Source organism: Cygnus olor, chromosome 24 (genome assembly GCF_009769625.2).
Source record: "Cygnus olor isolate bCygOlo1 chromosome 24, bCygOlo1.pri.v2, whole genome shotgun sequence".
Taxonomy (NCBI): domain Eukaryota; kingdom Metazoa; phylum Chordata; class Aves; order Anseriformes; family Anatidae; genus Cygnus; species Cygnus olor.
The window spans coordinates 5,003,131-5,021,690 of NC_049192.1; the positions used below are offsets into that span (position 1 = coordinate 5,003,131).

Consider the following 18,560-nt stretch of genomic DNA (forward strand, 5'->3'; position numbering starts at 1 on the left):
GCCATGGCCTAAGCAGCATTTTGGGCCAAGGCAAGCAGGTCCCAGCACCTCCCAGCCTCCCGCAGAAGCTTTCCAAAGGGGGCTCCTTCCACCACCTCCTCCCACCATCTACAGTTGCCAGTCCTGTACCAAACATCCTTTAGCCCTCATGATCTCCCAGGCCTGATGTTGGCAGGACCAGACTTTCTGCTACCTGCAGAGGCTCTGTGGTCCCCACAGGAGCCACACAGAGACTTCTATACCATGTCCCCCCCTGCCACAGCCCCACCTGTCCCGAAGTAGTAGCAGGTCTTGTGCATCTTGCCCTTGAAGAGCTCCTGCCCGACGATGGCGTAGATGATGATCATGAAGAGCACAAGCAGGGCGATGTGGAGCAGGGGCACCATGGCCTTGATGATGGAGTTCAGGACGACCTGAAGGCCTGCACCAGGGAGAAGAGAGAGGAGCTCAGCCACTCCCCAAACTGCTTTGGGTGCACCCTGCGTTCCTGCCAGACCCTCCGACGGCCAGCCTGGAAATGCCCCATGAAGGGAAGAGAAGCTCAGGTGTGTTGGGACTGAGATCTCTGGAGCAATTTCTTGCTCCTTTCTCTACCCACCATGTGAGCACCTGGAAGACTGCAGCAGAGCAGTGCTGGAGGATACTTCATGCCCCTCCATCCACTCTGTAGCTCCCTTCTTATATTTACACGGCTTATGGGAAAAGAAGATCCCGGCCAGAAGCAAATGAAACCTGCCCTGTGACCTCCACCCGGCCAGGCCCAGGGCCCCATCCACCCCACAGCCCGTCCTGCTGGCAGGGAGCCCGGCACCCACTCGGCACTCCCGACACCAGGCGCAGCGGTCTCAGCACACGAAACGCTCGCAGGGCCTTCACGTCGAAGCCGCCTTTCCCCCCCGAAGACCCTCCCTGCTTCGCATTGATCTGCTCCAGGGTCATGGTGAAAAGCCTGAAAAGGCACAGGAAAGGGAGGGAAGGGGAAAAAAAAGGAAGGACAGGGAGGAAGAGAAGGGCGTGAGGATGGAAACCAAGGATCTGTGATGGAGTCAGAGCTCTGCAGGCAGGAAAGCGAGGGACAGGACTCCGCCAGCTCTTGGCTAAGCCCAGCTACTGGATGCACTCATGGCTGGGCACAACCTGCTCTGCAGCCCACGGCGCTCCCATCCCATGCCCAGGGGACCCATTCCCCATGTGCCAAGCATGGGAGGACACCATGCCACTCCTACAGCCCAGAGCAAGGAGGTCCGAGAGGCATTAAGGAGTCAGACAAGAAGAAATGGGAGTTACAGAGACTTTCAGGGGAGGTCAGGGCAAGAAAACGGGGCCCTTGGGAGAAGACCATGAACTAACTCTACAGGTTGCCCAAAAACCCACTGCAGTCACTAAAAGCAAAACAAAAAAACAACCCTCAATGTAGCTGATGGGCTATGGACCAGGCCTGGCACAAGCCAAGTGCCAGCAGCTTCCCCTCCTTGCATTACCCAAGGGACACGATGGAGAAGTCGAGCACGTTCCAGCCATTTCGGAGGTAGGCATCCGTATGGAAAAGAAACCCGTAGGCGATTATCTTGAGCATCGCCTCGATGGCAAAGAAGATCAGGAAGGCATATTCGATCTTCTCCTGGGGGTTGCAAGCAGGAGAGAACGCTCCGTTAGAGCAGTCTGTCATCTCCCTCAGCCTCACTGCCATGTGTCCCTGGCTCTGCCCCTGCTGCTGACCCATCTGTGATCTCCCAGGCAGCACCGTGGTTGTCCCAGGCAGGACTCGGTGGCACGCTGAGCCACCGCATGCCACCCTCTGCATCCCTTCAACAACGTGCAGACAGGATCCTACCCCTGCTTCTTACAAACTACACCAGGAACGCCACCACCTCCCAAACCAGCACCCTAAGGTGCCTGATCTAGGGCAGTGCACGTCCCTGCCTCACCCTCCCACTCCCCTGGGGCCTTCATCCCACTGCTCCTTCTCCTCAGCCTCCCCAGCAGCAGACACACTGAGTACATGTTGGAGACACCACACAAACCCCGTGGTACAAGTCGGCTGCATTGTGTTTTCCATCACACCCTGGGCTCCCAGGGAAGCCAGGCCTCATCCTTGAGGCCTCCAGCCTGCTCCAGACATCTGCACAGTGAATTGAGCTGCGAGAAGGAGCCTGGGCCGGGGGCGCCATCACCATGCCCGCTCCCCACAACAGGGCCTGGTGCCCGCTGCAGGGGCTCGGCACCGTGCCACAGCCACCGGGCCCAGAATAGCTCCGTTTTCCATGGAGCCTGGCCAAAATCTGCCTGTGCCCACCTGGTTCTGCCCGTCACCGTGATCACCGCCGCCACTGTTGCTGCTGGCCCTTTCCAGGCTGGGATTAAAATGCCTCTGAAGCAGTCAAATGGATGGGGATATTTATATTTCTAGTTTTCCGTGGCCCCTCTCCTCAATTTGCACCCCACGGAGGGCAAGGAGCATCCCCCCCACTTGGTCTCTATGGGGAATCGCACCCAGAAAGGCAGAGGGAGGCCGCAGCACCGAGGGCATGCTGCCACAGCGCTGCTTCCTCACGGGGCCATCTGGCTTGCCAAACGGAAAATGCTGTCCATGTATGAAGCCAAGGCTCAGACAGACCCATTGCTTGCTCAATTACCGCGTCCGAAAGCGGCTGGCATGCCAAGTGTCCCTGTGTGACTGCCACCCATACCAGTGCCAGCCCCTTGTTAGATCGGTGGGAAGCAGTGGTGAGAGCAGAGACCTAAGCACTGCAACTACGGCTGTTATCGGGGCTGCATCTTTGAGTTTTCACGAAGGCAACGCTGCTTGCCTTCCCCGCTTATCAGTGACAGATCCCCCGTAGCCTGTCCTTGTTAATTCCCCGCCTTGCTTCACCCAGCAAGGCAGGATCAGCCTCCAGAGTCTCCAACCAGCAGAGCTCCCCTTCTAAAAACCCCTCACACAGATTCAGAGGATGACTTACTGTTCCTTCATGATCCCCTTGAGAAGCCCACATCAGATGAACTGTCCTTTGGCCACCTCCAATGCCATTTGGAGCCCACCACGTATATCCAGACAGGGAGTTTCAAACCCGAAAGCCCCCTGCTACCTTAGCTGGCTGCATCGCCTCCCTCCTGGGAGGCTGCAGACATCCTTACAGCTCCAGCTCCATGCTATGCTTTGCAGACCCAGCCACACAAGCAGAACTGGATCATCCTGGTCTGTCCTGCTGGTCTGACTCCTCCAGTGCAAGGAAAGCTCGTGGCACAGTCAGTATGAAGGTGCTATGCTGGGATCCATCAGTGCTGGCTGGAGGAATCCCCCACATCACTTGTCCAGCAGCTGTGGGTCCAGTTCCCCCAGCCTTGTCTGGCTGTAAACTGCAGACAAGCTCTGATGTTAGCAGAGCAAAGGAAAACCAGGCCGCTGACTATAAAGATATCAGTGGACTGAGGTGGGACAGCCTTTAACTAGGGCTGTCGCCTCTCAGCAAACTCTCCCTGAATTCCCCAAATAAATGTAGGTGCAGAACACATACTGAGAATGAAACCCATGTGGCCCCAAAGAGATGTCCTGAGCCAGGGCAAACTTACTGCTGCCGCTGGATACCAGCGGAGAGAAGCCAGGGGTGTTTTGCCCTGAAGAGCTGGGGTAGAATGTGCAAGTCCAGCCTTCAAAAAGCACTATAAAAAGATGCAGATCTTTATAGCTTGCTGGCTGCTGCACATAGACATGCTTCAACAATGCTCAGGGACATGGGGTAACCTGACCTACGGGCTCTGAATAGGGACACAGCACAGCAGAAATAACAGCGTGCACCACGCCGCTGCGATGCAACATGACACAGCTCCAGCCTGCTGGGCAGCACCAGCCCCCAACCCTAAGGGCGCTCAGGACCCTCCAGAACGAGCCCCAATGTCTCCTTCCAGCAAATAGGGGGAACAGAGGCTTGGGCTCACAGCTGTGGGGCACCCCAATGACATTCCTTGGGCTGCCCCAAATGAGACGCTCTGAAATTTGGATTGACTTGAAGGCAAAAAACATTTCAGTGTTGAAAAAGTTTGATTTCATTAGAACTACACAAAATTTTCTAAAATCTGCGTTACAAAACAAAAACCTTCTGTGGTAGATGAAATCTAATCTATAAGGAATAAAACTTAAATACACTGAAATTAAGCATCTGTATTTCTCCCAGGACATAGGAAAACAGATTCATAGAACATTTAGGGGTTATCAAATATTTTCCATCACCCTAAATGAGTTTTGATTGAGAAAGCGTCAATGAGACTAATTCTGTACCTAGTGCAAATTCCGTATGCAAGTCTTCCTTGGGTGGTCCTGGAAAGACACCCACAAGCGTGGCTGCTCACAAGGTTTTCCAGCCACACAGGACCAAAGCAGCAGAAGAGGTGTCCCAGAAGATCCCCCCTTCCCTGCACTGACCCACAGGGAGCCCAGATGGGAGCCTTGGTCCTGCAGGAGATCTAGGGCAACGTCCTCACTGCCCTGCTCTCTTCCCCCTCACATATTTCCCCTCATCACCTATTTTCAAGCCTTCAGATAAAAGGCAATCCTCCCTGGAGACAACTGGGCAATGAGGAGAGACAATTAAAATTGACAAGGAGAGACTACATGCATCGCAGCATCCCTCTGTTGGGGGAAGAAATGCATCCAAGGAGCCTTTGCTGCAGGACCTGCAGCCTCGTGCAGAGCCCAGCCTGGCACCTGAGGGCTGAGCCTGGCCCAGCTCGTAGCAGGGGATGTTCGCCAATGCCACCAGCACACGGGGACAAAGAGACAAAGAAATGTGTGGAGCAGGGCTGAAAGAACGGAGCCCCGGGGCTGCCAGGCTCCCGATAGAGCGGGCTGTTGGCATGGCAACAGGCTGAAAAAAATCCAAATCAGATATAGTATAAATAAGCTAATACGTAATAAATATAAGGAGCTGAAATGGCTTTGTAGACGCAGTTAGGTAGCACGTGTTGGGTGCTGTGGGAGCCCCCCCGGCCGCCTCCTGTCCTGCTGCTGGGCTCGGGCTCATCCTTTGGCTGATCTCAGCCAAATCCCAAACCCCTTCCCAGTGGGAAGCCCCCATCGCCCCTGCCCCCTCCACTTTTTTTTTTTTTTTTTTTTTGCTTTGCCTCTTTCATCTCTCGGCTGAGATAGCAGCACTTTCCCCATCCCCTCGTGTCTCCTGGCCGTGGGAGCAAACCCAAAGCAGCGCGTCCTGCTCCGAGCACACCGGGGGTCAGAAGATGCTCAGGGACCATGCCAGGAGGCTGAACGAACCCCAGATGTCCACCACACATTTAATTCCCCTCCTCTGCCAACCTCTCTTGGTTTTATTTTTAAAATCCTAACACACTGGCAACAGCATCCCCTTCCCTTTCTCCAAGGAAATGAGAAGCAAGCACCATCTTCAGTGCCACTAAAAGCCTGTTGAGAGGGAAAGAGCTAAAAGCAGCTCAAGGAATTAAAACCTGCTCAGATGAAAGCCTTGCTTTGTATTCCAAACCTCAAATCTTATGACTGCCTTAATATTTTTCCCTGCAGAGCCTCTAAGAATAGTCAAAACACAGAGCGGTGTTTAAGTCACAAATTGTCAGCAATACCTGCACACAACACCCCACCCCAGCACTGACGAGTCCTGAAATTAGCAGAAGAGAACATTTAATTAAAAACAACATATTTGGTTGCCTTGATTCAGTGCCCAGACTCAGGCTCTCAATGGAAATCAATGTGGATTGAACCACGAGAGGGATTTGAAGAGGGGGAAGGTGGTGGTGAGCTAAAAATAATGAAAATTATTGATTGGGATCACACCAAAATATTTTATTCCAGGCAATATGGAGTGACTGGAAAAAATTGAGTTACTGATTGGAAAGGAGTGACCACTCTGCTTAACAGAGGTTTTTCCCCCCTTTAAAAAAAAAAAAAGGGTCCCAGAGCTAAATATACAGTTTAGAAATAAAAGGTCAGGAAACTTTGTTCCAAAAATGCTAAAACAAAACATTTCAGCCTTTCTGGAACAGGATGTTTCCTTTTGGAAGCATCGGGATAAAAAAAAAAACCTGAGGGGATTCTTTCCTTTTTTGGCACCAATTCTTCCTTCCTGTGCACTTCACACACCAGTCTGCTGCCCTGGGTGCCGACCTGGGGGCGGTTTCAGCCCCTCTGAAGACCCTTTTTGCAGCAGTTTCTCCACTGCTTGCCCCTCTCTGTCTCTCTCGATGGAGCGCCAAGGCCTGATTGCACCCACCGGGGCGGCAGCAGCTCCCCAGCACTACAGATACCCCATTTTGCACCCAGGGGATGCAGCACGGGGCCACGCAGCGAGGAGGCTTGGGGAACACGCCGGGCTCTGCCTTACCAGGCTGGAGTTGGCGACGTTGGTGTCATCCTCGGGCATGGGCAGGTAGATGGCCAGGGCGACACAGTTGGCAAAGATGGTCAGAAGGATGATGATCTCGAAAGGCCTGAGAGGAAGAGTTAAGGAAGGGGGACGGGAATGGAAAAGCAGGCGCAGCCCCCACCCTGTCCGGGTACACATAGGGAACCAACCTCCCCCTGGGGCAGGGAACCAGACAACAGCCAGACCTCACCCCCTGCACACCCCCAGCTCCTGCCCCTTCCTGGGGTCCTTGGAAAGGGAAGGAATTCAGGAACGAGGATTTAGGATGAGATGCAGGACCTGGAGACCTCGCAGCCTCGAGGTCAAGCTTCAGCTGCCACCTCCCTGAAGTCCCAGAAGGGCCCAAAATCCATCTCCAGGACCTCACCCACGGCAGGGCTCTCATCCCAGGGACCCCAGCTCCTCCCAGCGTGGTTCAAACCCACCACCCTGCGGTACCCTGCAGCAGATGTGGTCAGAAGAAGACAGCCATCATTTTTCTGGTCGTGTCCAGGCCCTGATGCAGCTCCGAAGAGCTCTAACCACTGCACCATGGAGCCGCGCACACGCCTGGAAGCAGAGAGGACTTTTTTGTTCATTTAGTGGCCTTGTGCTGGCAGAAGACAGCTGGGTACAGCATGGCACGGAAAGGGACAATGAACATTTTTGGTCAGAATGCTCATGTCAGTTCTCCTTGATTTATTTGCCTTGCCTGTGCCCACCAGTAGCACTGGAAGCCACCGAAATTAAGTGCAGATGGAGAAAGTGAGTCCCATCCATGGAGCCAAACCCACCCACAGGTTAAATCAACAAACTGCAATACAAACCAGCACACCCTCTCCAGCTCCTTCTCCTCTCCACTGTCCCATCAGACAACATCCAGTTATGACCACAGCCAGCACCTATCCCCACAGACTGTTTTTGAGATCTCTCATCCCAGCCTATAAATACCAACCTGCTATCACTCCCAAGCGGGCTTTCCCAGCACCCCTATCCTCCCCTCGGGCAGACCCTACAAAGGACAACTCATGGGCACACCAGCAGCTCAGCCACGCAGAGCAATACCACTACAGAGCCCAGCACAGCCCTTGAAACTCAGCCCTGCAGCCATACTGACACTTCCCTCCACCACGGTTAATTAACTACTTAGCTCAGCTTTGCAGGTAATTATATGGCATTGGGCTGCCTGATTCAGCATCACAGGGTAAGTGGCACCTGGGGGGTGTTTTCTCTGTTTCAGCATGCTGAGCTGGCTGAGTGCTGTCAGTCATGTTCTCTGATCGTCATGGGTTATTTTGCCTTATCTGGACCCATATATTTATTAACTTGATGACATTATAAAAACCAAAGTCTGCTGGATCTTATGAGGATCTTATGGACTTCTGAATGTCCATTTTGCTGAAGTATTTCCTGACCTGATCCTCTTCCACTGAGGGTACATCTTCCTTGCTCCAGCCTTTCACCCTGGTCTCTGGCATCCAGATTCCCAAAGGCTGGTCTTGCTGGTAAAGACTGAGGCAAAGACCTTCAGTACCTCGGCCTTTTCACCACCCTGTGTCCCGTTTCATTCAGCAGAGGACCCACGTTTTCCCCAGTCTTCCTTTTGTCACCGATATACTTGTAGAAGCCCCTCACGTCGCCCTTGGCATCCCAGCTTATTGGGTTCCTAGAAAGTGTTTGGGGGATTTCTCTCATCTTCCTTGCTAATCTGCAAGAGCTGGAGGGGACCCTGTTTGATCCCCATTTGGTTGATTTGGGGATCGTTCCCTACCACACCCCCCGTGCCCTTTGTTCAGCAGCCCTGTCCATCACTCTTCCGCGGGGTTGCTGGTTGCCCTCTCCCTCTCTGCTCCTTCGTGGCTGGCCCGTCCCCCTGCTCTGGGAAAACAGCCACGGGCTTATTTCTGCCTTCCTGGAGGGTGAACTCTTGTAATTGGAGCTGGAACTTGTCGCATGCAAGTGTGCGAATCTGGCACCGTAACGAGGTAGAAATGCAATGGGCCAAATCCAGCCAACCAAGACTTCTGCCTTGAAGTCCTCCTGGCTGGGAAATGACCTGAAATGCCACAGTAGCACCACAAAGCCAGGCACATCCCAGTAGCTACCAGCTTGCTGGGCCAGCTGCTGAGTGTGTGATGCCGTGCCACTTTGCAGAGTACCCCAATTTCCTTGTACTAACAAATACAGGGTTTGAGATGTGAGCAAATCTCAGCATTAAAAAAAAAAAAAAAAAAAAAAAAAAAAAAAAAAGACACCCCCAGGCCAGCCTTTCACCCACAATAAACTGAGAGCAGTGACACGACCCCACTGCCCAGCAGCCTGGAAATGACCCTGTCCCACTTCTGCACCTTGGTGGCTCCGGCAGCAGATGCTGCGCAGCAGAGGTGAGCCCAAGGGACACGAGTGTGGACAGCAACACCGAACCCACCCCCGAGGCATCCCCCCAGCAAACAGACACAGCTCATCTCCGCCTGGCTGCTTGCCTGGCCCTGAAGCCTGCAGCAGCCCATGGGAGCCGGAACCATCAGACCCTGTAAATCCCGACCCTGCAACGCGGGCGGTCAGGTGCATTGGGGTACAAATACAGGCAGGCACACGAGCCATGCCAACGAAACCCAACGCCCTGGATCGTTTGTCCTGCATGGGGCAGAAGCACCTGCACCCTTCCTGGTGGGACACCCGCCTCGTCCCCCCAGGCCCCTCTGCCAGGGCAGCAACGTGGGTAAATTCCCCCTGTGCTATGTGTTCTCCAGCATGCCTTGGCCTAGGATGAGGAACGTGTTTGAGCACGCTGGAGGGCGTAAGGCCTATTTCCAACTCTTCCCCTGCTGCTGGGTTGTATGGGCAAGTTTATTCCATGCTCACTGCACATTTAAGACAGACACAGCCCTGGGAAGGATGATTTTGAAAAGCCAAGGAGAAGCAGGAATGGAGAATTCCCCAATTTTGGCTCTGCTCCTCTACTCGACAGTCAGAGAGCCCCTTTGCAGTGTAGGAACAAGGCGACCAAGCCTCCTCCTCGGTTTAGAGCAAAGCCTGGCTGGGCTGGGACACCCCTGCCAAGGCTGGGAACACGCACATGAATTCAGTGGGTGAAATGAGAAAAGCTGGGGTGGAAGGACTGGGTTTGCTGGAAATGTCCCCAAATCCCACCACTTTCACTTGATCCCAGGTGTTTCACTGAACATAAAGCGAAATGTTTCCTCTCCCACTAGGTAAAATCACCCTCTTCCCTTCCATAAAATGCAGGTGAACAAGACCACGTCTAACGGCCTGGAATAGTTGCTGGCCAGGTGGCAGAAACACCACATTTTACCATTTCCAAGCCAAAACATCCCAGTAAACACATGACCAAGGAGCAACCAACAAAATCCCATCCCTAAATCAAACGAGGGGCGCACAGAGATGCCATCCCCCTGAGCAGTCACTCACAAAAGCCCTCACCTGCGGCAGCTGTGCCAGGGAGGGATGGGAGAAAGGGGTGAGGGGTCACCAGTGCTGGCAAGGATTTGGGGGACGCTGTCCAGCCCCCTCCTCCCCCCCTACGTCAAGGAGCAGCTGCAGCACTAGGCAGGCAGTGACGCACACAAGGAGCCATCCCAAGCAGCTCACCGTGGCCTCGCTCCCCCCCAAACCTCCCTCCCCTTTCTCCATCCTCGGCTGCTGCTCCCTGTCCCTGTCCGGCTCTGCCTGGCCCTGTCCTCACCCCGAGACGGGCACCGTGCCCCCTCCTCACACACCAACCCCCCTAATGTTCCTGGCAAGCCATCCTGACACCTCCTACAGGGGTCCCCGATCACCTCCTCAGTTTGTCCCGCTCCCTCCAAGCCCTTCCCTTGCTGCCGCAGGGCGAGGGTCCCGCTCCCCTGCACCCCTGCCCACAGGCACACACACCCATATGCACTCCCGAGCCCCTGCACACCCCAAAAGATACTTCCACTCCACGATGCTGATGCATGCCTTCCGCAGCGGGTTCTGCAGGGTTAAGCAGAACAGAGCCCGGGGCGGCCGAGGGGCTGCTGGTGGCACCGGCTTCTTGGACTTCTCCTTCTGTTGCCTCTTCTTCACGTCATCCTGGGGAGAAGCGGGCTCCATGGTGTTCATCCCCAAGCCTTTTCTCGCCCCTTTGCCCGGGTCGCGGCCAGACGGAGCCCCCCGGGAGCCCCCTTCTTGCGGAGCCCGTCTCCTCCGTGCGCCGGGCGGAGTGGTGGGGCAGTGGGGGCTGGAGGCTGCGCTCGCATGTCCAAACACACAAAGCACGGATTTAAATTTAGATCCCAGCCTGGCTCCCGGTTGCTGTCACAGCTCCTGAGGCAGCAAAAGGCCCCCAGCAGCTGTCGCTCCTTCAGCCGGCGCATTGCGAGGCGGGCGAGTGCTTCGCATGCCGCGGACCCGGGCTGGGGGTGGCGACAGGCTGCCTGGCCCCGGGACACCCTTCTGCGAAAAAGAAAAGTGCCTTTGTCCCAGGTCACCCCGTTTCACGGCTCCCCCGGCCTCCCGAGCCCAATCTGGGAAGCCAGGCTGCTGGGGGGATGCGTGCCCCCATCACAGATTTGGGGGCGAGGTGGAGAGCCGGTGGGGGGCTTTCCCAAAGAAGTCACTGGTCAGACCCCTGGATGGGGGCAGCCACAAGTAAGCCAGCCCTACTGGGAAAAGTACTACTATTAGTGCTATTCCCTCATTATCTACGATTATCTATTCACTTCCTGGCAATATTTATGATGGCTTATTATCCAGATACATGCCTGCCTTTTTTTTAATCATAATATATTAGTTAGTGGTGTATATATTGTATATATATTGTATACAATATATACTGTATATAATATATTGTGTATTGTGTATATATTGTATATATTGTGTATATATTGTATATATTGTGTATATATTCTATATATATTTGTTAGTGGTATATATATTAGTTAGTGGTGATTTCATAGAATCACAGAATCATTGAGGTTGGAAAAGACCTCCAAGATCATCTGGTCCAACCATCACCCTGCTATGATTCTACGATTTGTGGTAATCTGTAATAAATAGATAATTTAGAAAATAAAGCCTCCTCGTCCGTGTGTATTATTACAGAATGCCATGAACCCACTGTTGTGACCTCTATGCACCAGCAGGCCTGGAAACCCTTTAGACTGTGACAGTCCTCTCCCTGCAGTAACCCCACCACCCTTTTGGGGCATTTTGTGCAAAGCAGTCACGCTGCTCCTGCTGAGGGCTGCGGACTCGTCTCTGTGCCACTGGCGACGATCCCTTTCCTCATTTTGCCCTTGTTTTTCCCCTTCTCCCTGGTGACAGCCATGAGTTTATGTTTCTGGAGCTCACTTGCTGCATGCACAGCAAGGGCTCGGGGCCCATCTAGTGGTGCTGATGCTGAGAGCAGCGACAGGCTGACAGCACCCCAGGCACCTGCGGCCCCTCGCCCTAAGGATGCTGCGAGGGCACCCACGGCACCTCCTCAGGAGGTCTCTGTGAGGGATGAAGAAGCATCTGCCCCTGGAAAAGCTGTCTTGGTGATAAAGGGCACGGCGGGCTCGGTGCGAGCAGTTCCTGGAGAGGATGCTCAGAAACCTCTCAGATCTCTGCACCCGTGGGCAGGAGCTGGGAGCTGCCTTCCTGAACCTAGGGTTTTGCACGGGGGTTTGCTGCAAGCCCAACCTGACGTGGCATTAGCACAACACAAGTAGGGAGGGGTCCCTGAAGGCTGACACTCGTGGAACAGGGAGGCGTAACAACGCACGGGCTCTGCTTTATAAAATGAAGCAGCAGCAAACCCTACGAGGGACCTGGACTGGAGCTGCTGTGCGGCAAGGGATGGCGATCGAGCTGCCGCCACTGTCGGCTGCTCCCCCCGAGGACTGAGCGAGCGACTCGTGTCTGAGTCTAGATTCTGAGGATTGTTTTGTGTGCTGATTGTTAAGAATTTGACCCGATCTGCAGAGGGTTCAGCTGTCTGAAAAATGCAGGGAACAAGAACTGTGGATAACAAGAAGGCAATGCTAACTGCTGGGAGTTCTGTGTGGCTGCAAGCTGTGCTAGCTGCTAGAGATTGTAGATAGCACTAAGCTATGCCGATTGCTAATTTTTTTGTGTCATAATAAAGCTCCAATTATAACCACCAGCCTGTGGCCAGTCCTCATTCTGCTAAGATTCCCTACAAGAACCTTGCTGTGCTCTGTAGCAGAGGGTGAGAGCAGGGAACTGAGTGAGCAGGCGCGTGGTTCTCAGCTGCCACCAGGGATAAACCACAGCAGCCCTTTCTGGTGCCCGATGTGATACGCACAGGGTTTGAGGTAATGGCAGATTCGACTGGCGTGTGCTAGACTGAATTTACAGCCTGACTTCTGGCTGGACCTGGGGCTGTGGAGCTGTGGTAGGATTTGGCAGCCCCTAGCAGGGACACGTGTGGTTTGCAGCCTTCACTTCCCCGATCTCTTTTTGTTGAGCGTGTCCCTTGGACACTCATGTATGGCCTTAACTATCAGCTAGACAGAAAACATCCCTTCATCAGAGTTCAACCCACAAGTAAAAAGCCCATAAAAGCTTTGTTCTAAACCCCAAATAGATTGAAACTACCTGCGCTGAATACAATGACAAGGTCAGGCTTCAATTCAAGTTCTCTTGAATTTTCTCAAAATTTTAAGGACTCCAGCATGTGCAATAGTTCTTCTTTGAATTACTTAACGAGGTCATGAACCCTAATTTTGTCATGGGAGGGGAAAGAGCCACAGGTCTGCCCTGTAGCCAGGGAGAGGGTCTTCTGCAAGGCCACTTCAAGTTGTTTTTTTTGTTTGGTTGGTTTTGGTGTGTTGTTTTTTTTTTAATTTTTTAGCCATCTGAATAAACGTACCTTTCATAATTGGTTTATACATTAACATAAACTCTGGAGACAAAAGTGAAAGCATCTCTTTATTGTCTAAACATAAAAGCAGTCACTGCTCACCAAGCAGCAGAACAAAGCATGCAAAGAAGCAAGCGTGGCTGAAGGCTGAAGTGTTGTCCCCTTCCATTTGTGCAGTTCCTGGATTCAGCATTCATTTGGAAAAATTACTTGTGATCTAAATGGCAAAACATTTCCCTGCCCTAATTGGCTTTCCCATCCTTTATTTCCTCACTGAGACAGGAACTCCCTGCATCTTTTCTACACTGTATTTGATCTGACACCTCAAAAGATAGTAAGAAAAGCCATATTCAGCCAGACCAGATGTCCATACACTTCAGTGCCCTATCTCCCACATCAGCTGGGAGCAGATGTTCAGGACAAATTTAAGGACAAGGTTCTGTTTCAGTGCAGTTCTCTGTCTCTGTACTTCCCACATCAGCCAGGGACTGCCCTAGATACAAGGCAACTGCCATTATGCAGGCCTTGTAACTAATGCAGCATTCGTTAATGATCTTATTTTCTTCATCTCGGATAAGAAGGAAGAAAAGAATGAAAGAAGATAAGGGATGGAGGGGGAAAGGGTGGGAAGAAGGAAGGAAGGAAGGAGGAGAGAGAAAGATAGGGGAACAGAGAGAACACCTAAATGGTCATCACTCAGGACAACAAAATCTTGAGACAGGACTATGCAAGTAAATCGCTGAAAATCCACCTGTAATGCTCTCACTTCCACTAAGTTTCATTTCTACTACGCCATCAGCCTTTAAATTCCCTACTTGCATTGTATTAGCACAAAGCCTCATTGTATTAGCGATAGCCAGCAACCCATCTACCTTACGCTGCGTTTAATTCCCTGCACCCATCCATTTTCCTAGTCGCTCTCTACACAACCTCACTCTTCACCGTTGGTCATCCTGAGAACACAGCCGCTGCTCGCAGAGTCAATTAGCAACCCTTGACATAGGAATCCAGCTTTTTGCCTTTGCAGTGTTTTTTCCAGGCAACCCTGGAAAAGAAATACATAATGTAATTTGAGGACTTAGAATGCAATTTGAGGAGTTAGATAATGATTGAATTGGTTATAAAAAGAGAATTCATCAGGCTTTGATAGTTTTGAATGAAGAAAGCAGGGTTATCCTGAAAGATATAAATTAATGAAAAGTCTGGTGTACTCAATCTGGGAGAACGTGAGGGAAGAAAAACAGAGATGTATCCTCACCACAGAAAGGGGAGAGAAATTCAGGGAGTTAGGGTGAGTGCTGGGATCCAAGACCCCTCTGTTCTCCCAGCTCCAGGAAAAGGGCTGTGCTAAAATTCTACCAAATACACCCCCATATCTAGGGCTCCCCCCCCACCGCCACCAGACGATATCAGGATTTCTTTCTGTCTTCTCTGCTCAGCCATCCCCAGTTCCCTCTGCAAAGCTCCTTACCAGGGTGTGAGGCCACGAGCCTCTTTAGCAATTATCTTGGCACACCGAATATCATCTTCAATGTTATCATCTTGAAATTCTGCAGAGAAGGGAAAAAAAGGTCAGCATGGAGGGGAGGTGGGTAGAGAAACAGCACAGATGGATGGGCAGAGGGAAAGGTGTTCATCAGGAGGGGTAAATGCGATACTGAGGAGCTGGATGAATAGAACCATACAACCATAGAATCACTAGGGTTGGAAAAGCCCTCCAAGATCATCTGGTCCAACCATCCCCTACCACCGTCACCCACAGAACCCTGTCCCCAAGCACCACGTCCAACCTCTCCTTGAGCACCCCCAGGGACGGGGACTCCACCACCTCCCTGGGCAACCCGTCCCAGTGCCTGACTGCTCTTTCTGAGAAGAAATGTCTCCTCATTTCCAACCTGAATCTCACCTCGTGCAACTTGAGGCCATTCCCTCTGGTCCTATCCCTGGTTATCTGCGAGAAGAGGCTGATCCCCAGCTCCCCACACCTTCCTTTCAGGCAGTTGCAGAGAGCAGTAAGGTCTCCCCTGAGCCTCCTCTTCTCCAGACCAAACAACTCCAGTTCCCTCAGCTACTCCGAATAGGACAGACGCATGGACAGAAATGCCCAGAATAGTTGCCTGGACAGGTGGCATGGACAGAGCAGGGTGCTTTCACCAAGTGGGTGAAGAAGGCTCTTTGCTCTGCCCCAGCACTTACTTGAGCAATTGATACGACAGGTATTTGAAGTTCCAGGGGTTCTGCCATCATCACACCAGTACTTGCTGTTGATCTGAAAGATTCCGTAGTCCCGGCTCTTACCCCCGTTGTCATTAAAAGCATGGGTGTCATAATTGCTCTCATGTTGCACCAGGCAGACCCCTGCAGGATGAGGAGAGAGCCCAGAGGAGGAACATCAAAGTATGCTCAGGGTAAGTAAGAGGAAAGAGATGAAGGAGTCAATGATGAATGAAGACCTGGAAGAGTAATTAAATCGTGGACATTGTAAGACTGAGATATGGATGCACAAATGTTCAGAAGGAGAAAGGTCTGGGTGGGCAGACGCATGAGCAGGGAAGTGTAAGCAACAGGAGGCAAGGAAGGGGATGAGGAAGAGAAATGATGAAAGACAGCCTGTCAAAGGAATGGTGGGACAGAGTGGTACAGCTGGAGGATTACAAAGAAGCTGAGAAGGACAAGGGTGGTATGGGCAGAGAGGTACAGGGGGAGCTCATTATACTCACAGTCAGCTACAGTTTTGCCAACGAAGCCCTCAAAGCTACGGTTGCGTAGGATCTTCACCAGCTCACATCGGGGAATCCTTCTTCCCTGGGTGCCTGGCAGAGTCAGGCCAAGGAAGACAAGAAGAAAGCCAAAGAAGAGAATTGACTTTGTCATACTGCAGTCCCTGCGAAGAAGTGCCAAAGCGACTTTAGCTCTTTGCCTCGAACTCTCTGTCTACCAGGACTGCCAACACCAGCCTTTTATTCCCGCCGGCAGGAGGACGGCCAACTGGCTCATCAAGTGTGTCCGGTAAGCGTGGGAGGTTTTTGCAGTAATTAGCAAAGTATTGGGCCAAAAGCCAAAGACAATTCTTGGAGGATGCTAGCACCTATCTCACCAGCCCGGTGAGGCTGGGGTCATGGACAGAGGTCACAGCCAGAAGTCATGGACAGGGTTGTTCCAGGGATGAAATTTAGGGTTAGCGTTGAGATTATGTTTATGGTTGCCATAGGAGTTGAGCTGGGATTTACCTGTGGATAAAGGCGAGGAAAACTCTGAGAGTCTCATTTCCAGCAACATAAAAGACTGAGTTTAGGATTAAGTTACAGTTACCCATGGGTTAGCCTTAGGTATATTCTGTTGATATGATTTAGTGTTGCCCTACCATATGGGGGCAGGGTTGCCATAGGGACCGTTTTAGGGTAATTACAGTAACTGAGGTCACCCCAAGTTCCTCTAAATTAGGGTTTGGCTACACATTTATTAGTTTTATGACAGTGTAGGTACCAATTCATGAGGCATCCACACGGACACTTCATGGATCAGTTACCTTGAGTGGATTACTGTCACCCTGGAGCTGGAAATGGCATTGTCCTAGAAGCTGGGCTAGGATGCAGGCTTGTCAAAGGCCACATTTTAAGGTATATTCAGTGGGAGTGGGGAAAAAAGACTTTATGTTGGTGTAGTGAGCTTAGAAAAGGGCACACAGTCTAGTAGTTCAGAAGAAGGCAGGACGAGGAGTCAGAACACCCGTGTTTGTTCCCATTGTGGGAAGCAGCAGCTGACAGACGGGGGCTCTGGGTTTGAAATACCTACTAAATTGGTCGTATACAGCTTTTTAAGACATTAGCAATCTGGTTAGTGGGGTAGGGGAAAAAAAAATAAATATTTGTGTCTCCAATGTCATAGACATGTCCACAGCAAAACGTCAACACCTCTCTTTGCAGATGCTTCAAAACCAACTGCAATTTCTACCAAAAACCCACACTGCCAGCCGTGTCTGTTATGAAACGATACATGGGAAACTTTCCAAAGCAGCTGGTGACTGTAGATGCCTCATTCTGCAGGTGTCGTCCTTCCTAGTTTGTTATGCAGCACTGCTAATCAACGAGGGCTAAACATGTCAATCTGAAAACCAATCCCTTTTCAGTTTGTTCACAAAGGAACCGGTATATCTGACCAGGCTTAACTGAGAGGCATGCTTCTGGGAAAAGCACCTGGCACAGGGTGCTGGACACAGTCTCGGGTTGATAAAACAACTTCCTCCTGCCCGTAATTACATTTCCAATGTGCTCCCATTGTGGATTGAATCCTAATCCCGCAGACATTCCTGGTAAATGCGGACAGGAAGAGGACAAATCTTCCAGCTGACCAGGGTTGGTCTTCTGATGCTGGGTCATTGTTTATCTGAGCCTTCAGGAGTCCAAAGATGGCACGGAGAGAAGGAAACGGCCACAGCTTGAACCTATGCATACTCGAGCACCTCCCTTGTAGACAGGGAGGTGCCAAAATGGTGACAAATAGGAATTAATTTGAATCAGTACCGGGAATTCAATGATGCAGGAAACACATGTATGAGAATTAACATGATTAGTATAATTGCAAGACATGCACAGGTAAAATCACTGATTGTGTTTATGTCTCCAGCAAAAGCTCAGAAGCAACAATAGCGCCTTAGGGTTTGGCAGGTCACGATCCTGTTTATTTCTGTGCCTGAGAAGATGACGAGAAAGCGCAGTTCCCACTGTCTTCACACTCTCTGCCTTCGATCACAAGGACAGTCACTGCAGTCACTTCTGTGGGACCTGGTGCCGTCTGCATTGAAACACAAACTGCCCATTGTGCTGCAGAGGGTCGGGGTAAGGTTCAGATACCAAACACATGTGTCTTGAAATGTCTGAGGTACCCGAAGTGGCCTCTGGTCACTGATTCAGGTTTCCTGTAAGTGCTGTTCCGTATCTGACAGATCCACACTGATGCTTCGGGCATCCTGTCCCAGATGGCACCAGACATCAGCACGTAGACAACTGAGCCTTGCTCAGACGTCCTGTCCCCAAGGCACTGTCAGGTTAAGCTCTGCCATCCCACCTCAGCTCCAGACCTGGGAAATCAGCCTTCCGGCCTCCCTGCTCGCAGAGGCTTAGCCTCGGCCAAGCCATCACCCTGCTGCTCGCACGCTGCCCATCTCAGCAGGACAGGGGGACGAAATAGGAAGAGTGGGACAAAGAAACCTTGTGGGTTGAGATAAACACAAGGAGGTCGCTTACCAATTATTGTCCTAGGAAAAACAGGCTTAAATAGGGGAAATTTCTCTTTTGTTCCTCTCCCCTTTCCCAGGTTCACATTCATTCCTTCACGCC

At 51.8% G+C, this 18,560-nt stretch overlaps 2 protein-coding genes across 4 annotated transcripts in view; both read right to left on the reverse strand.

The window, feature by feature from the left end:
• CACNA1S (calcium voltage-gated channel subunit alpha1 S) overlaps positions 1–10,574 on the reverse strand; it is a 35,071-nt gene extending 24,497 nt beyond the window's left edge. For 2 of the 3 annotated variants that reach the window (XM_040536090.1, XM_040536089.1), the window contains exons 1-5: positions 10,306–10,574; positions 6,351–6,456; positions 1,482–1,621; positions 816–949; positions 269–421 (exon numbers count right to left, since the gene is read on the reverse strand). In XM_040536090.1, the coding sequence (XP_040392024.1) occupies positions 269–421; positions 816–949; positions 1,482–1,621; positions 6,351–6,456; positions 10,306–10,475 (703 nt within the window). In that variant the 5' untranslated portion in view covers positions 10,476–10,574. Of the gene's footprint in view, positions 1–268; positions 422–815; positions 950–1,481; positions 1,622–2,963; positions 3,132–6,350; positions 6,457–10,305 lie in introns of those variants that run through there. The other variant, XM_040536091.1, reaches the window with a different exon arrangement.
• Positions 10,575–13,278: 2,704 nt separating this feature from the next.
• LOC121059364 (lysozyme C-like) lies at positions 13,279–16,811 on the reverse strand. The gene is made up of 4 exons (XM_040536135.1): positions 15,942–16,811; positions 15,418–15,579; positions 14,693–14,771; positions 13,279–14,266 (listed from the first exon to the last, which is right to left on the reverse strand). The coding sequence occupies exons 1-4, from the start codon at positions 16,093–16,095 to the stop codon at positions 14,206–14,208; spliced, it is 456 nt and encodes a 151-aa protein (XP_040392069.1). The 5' UTR covers positions 16,096–16,811; the 3' UTR covers positions 13,279–14,205.
• Positions 16,812–18,560: the final 1,749 nt, after the last annotated feature.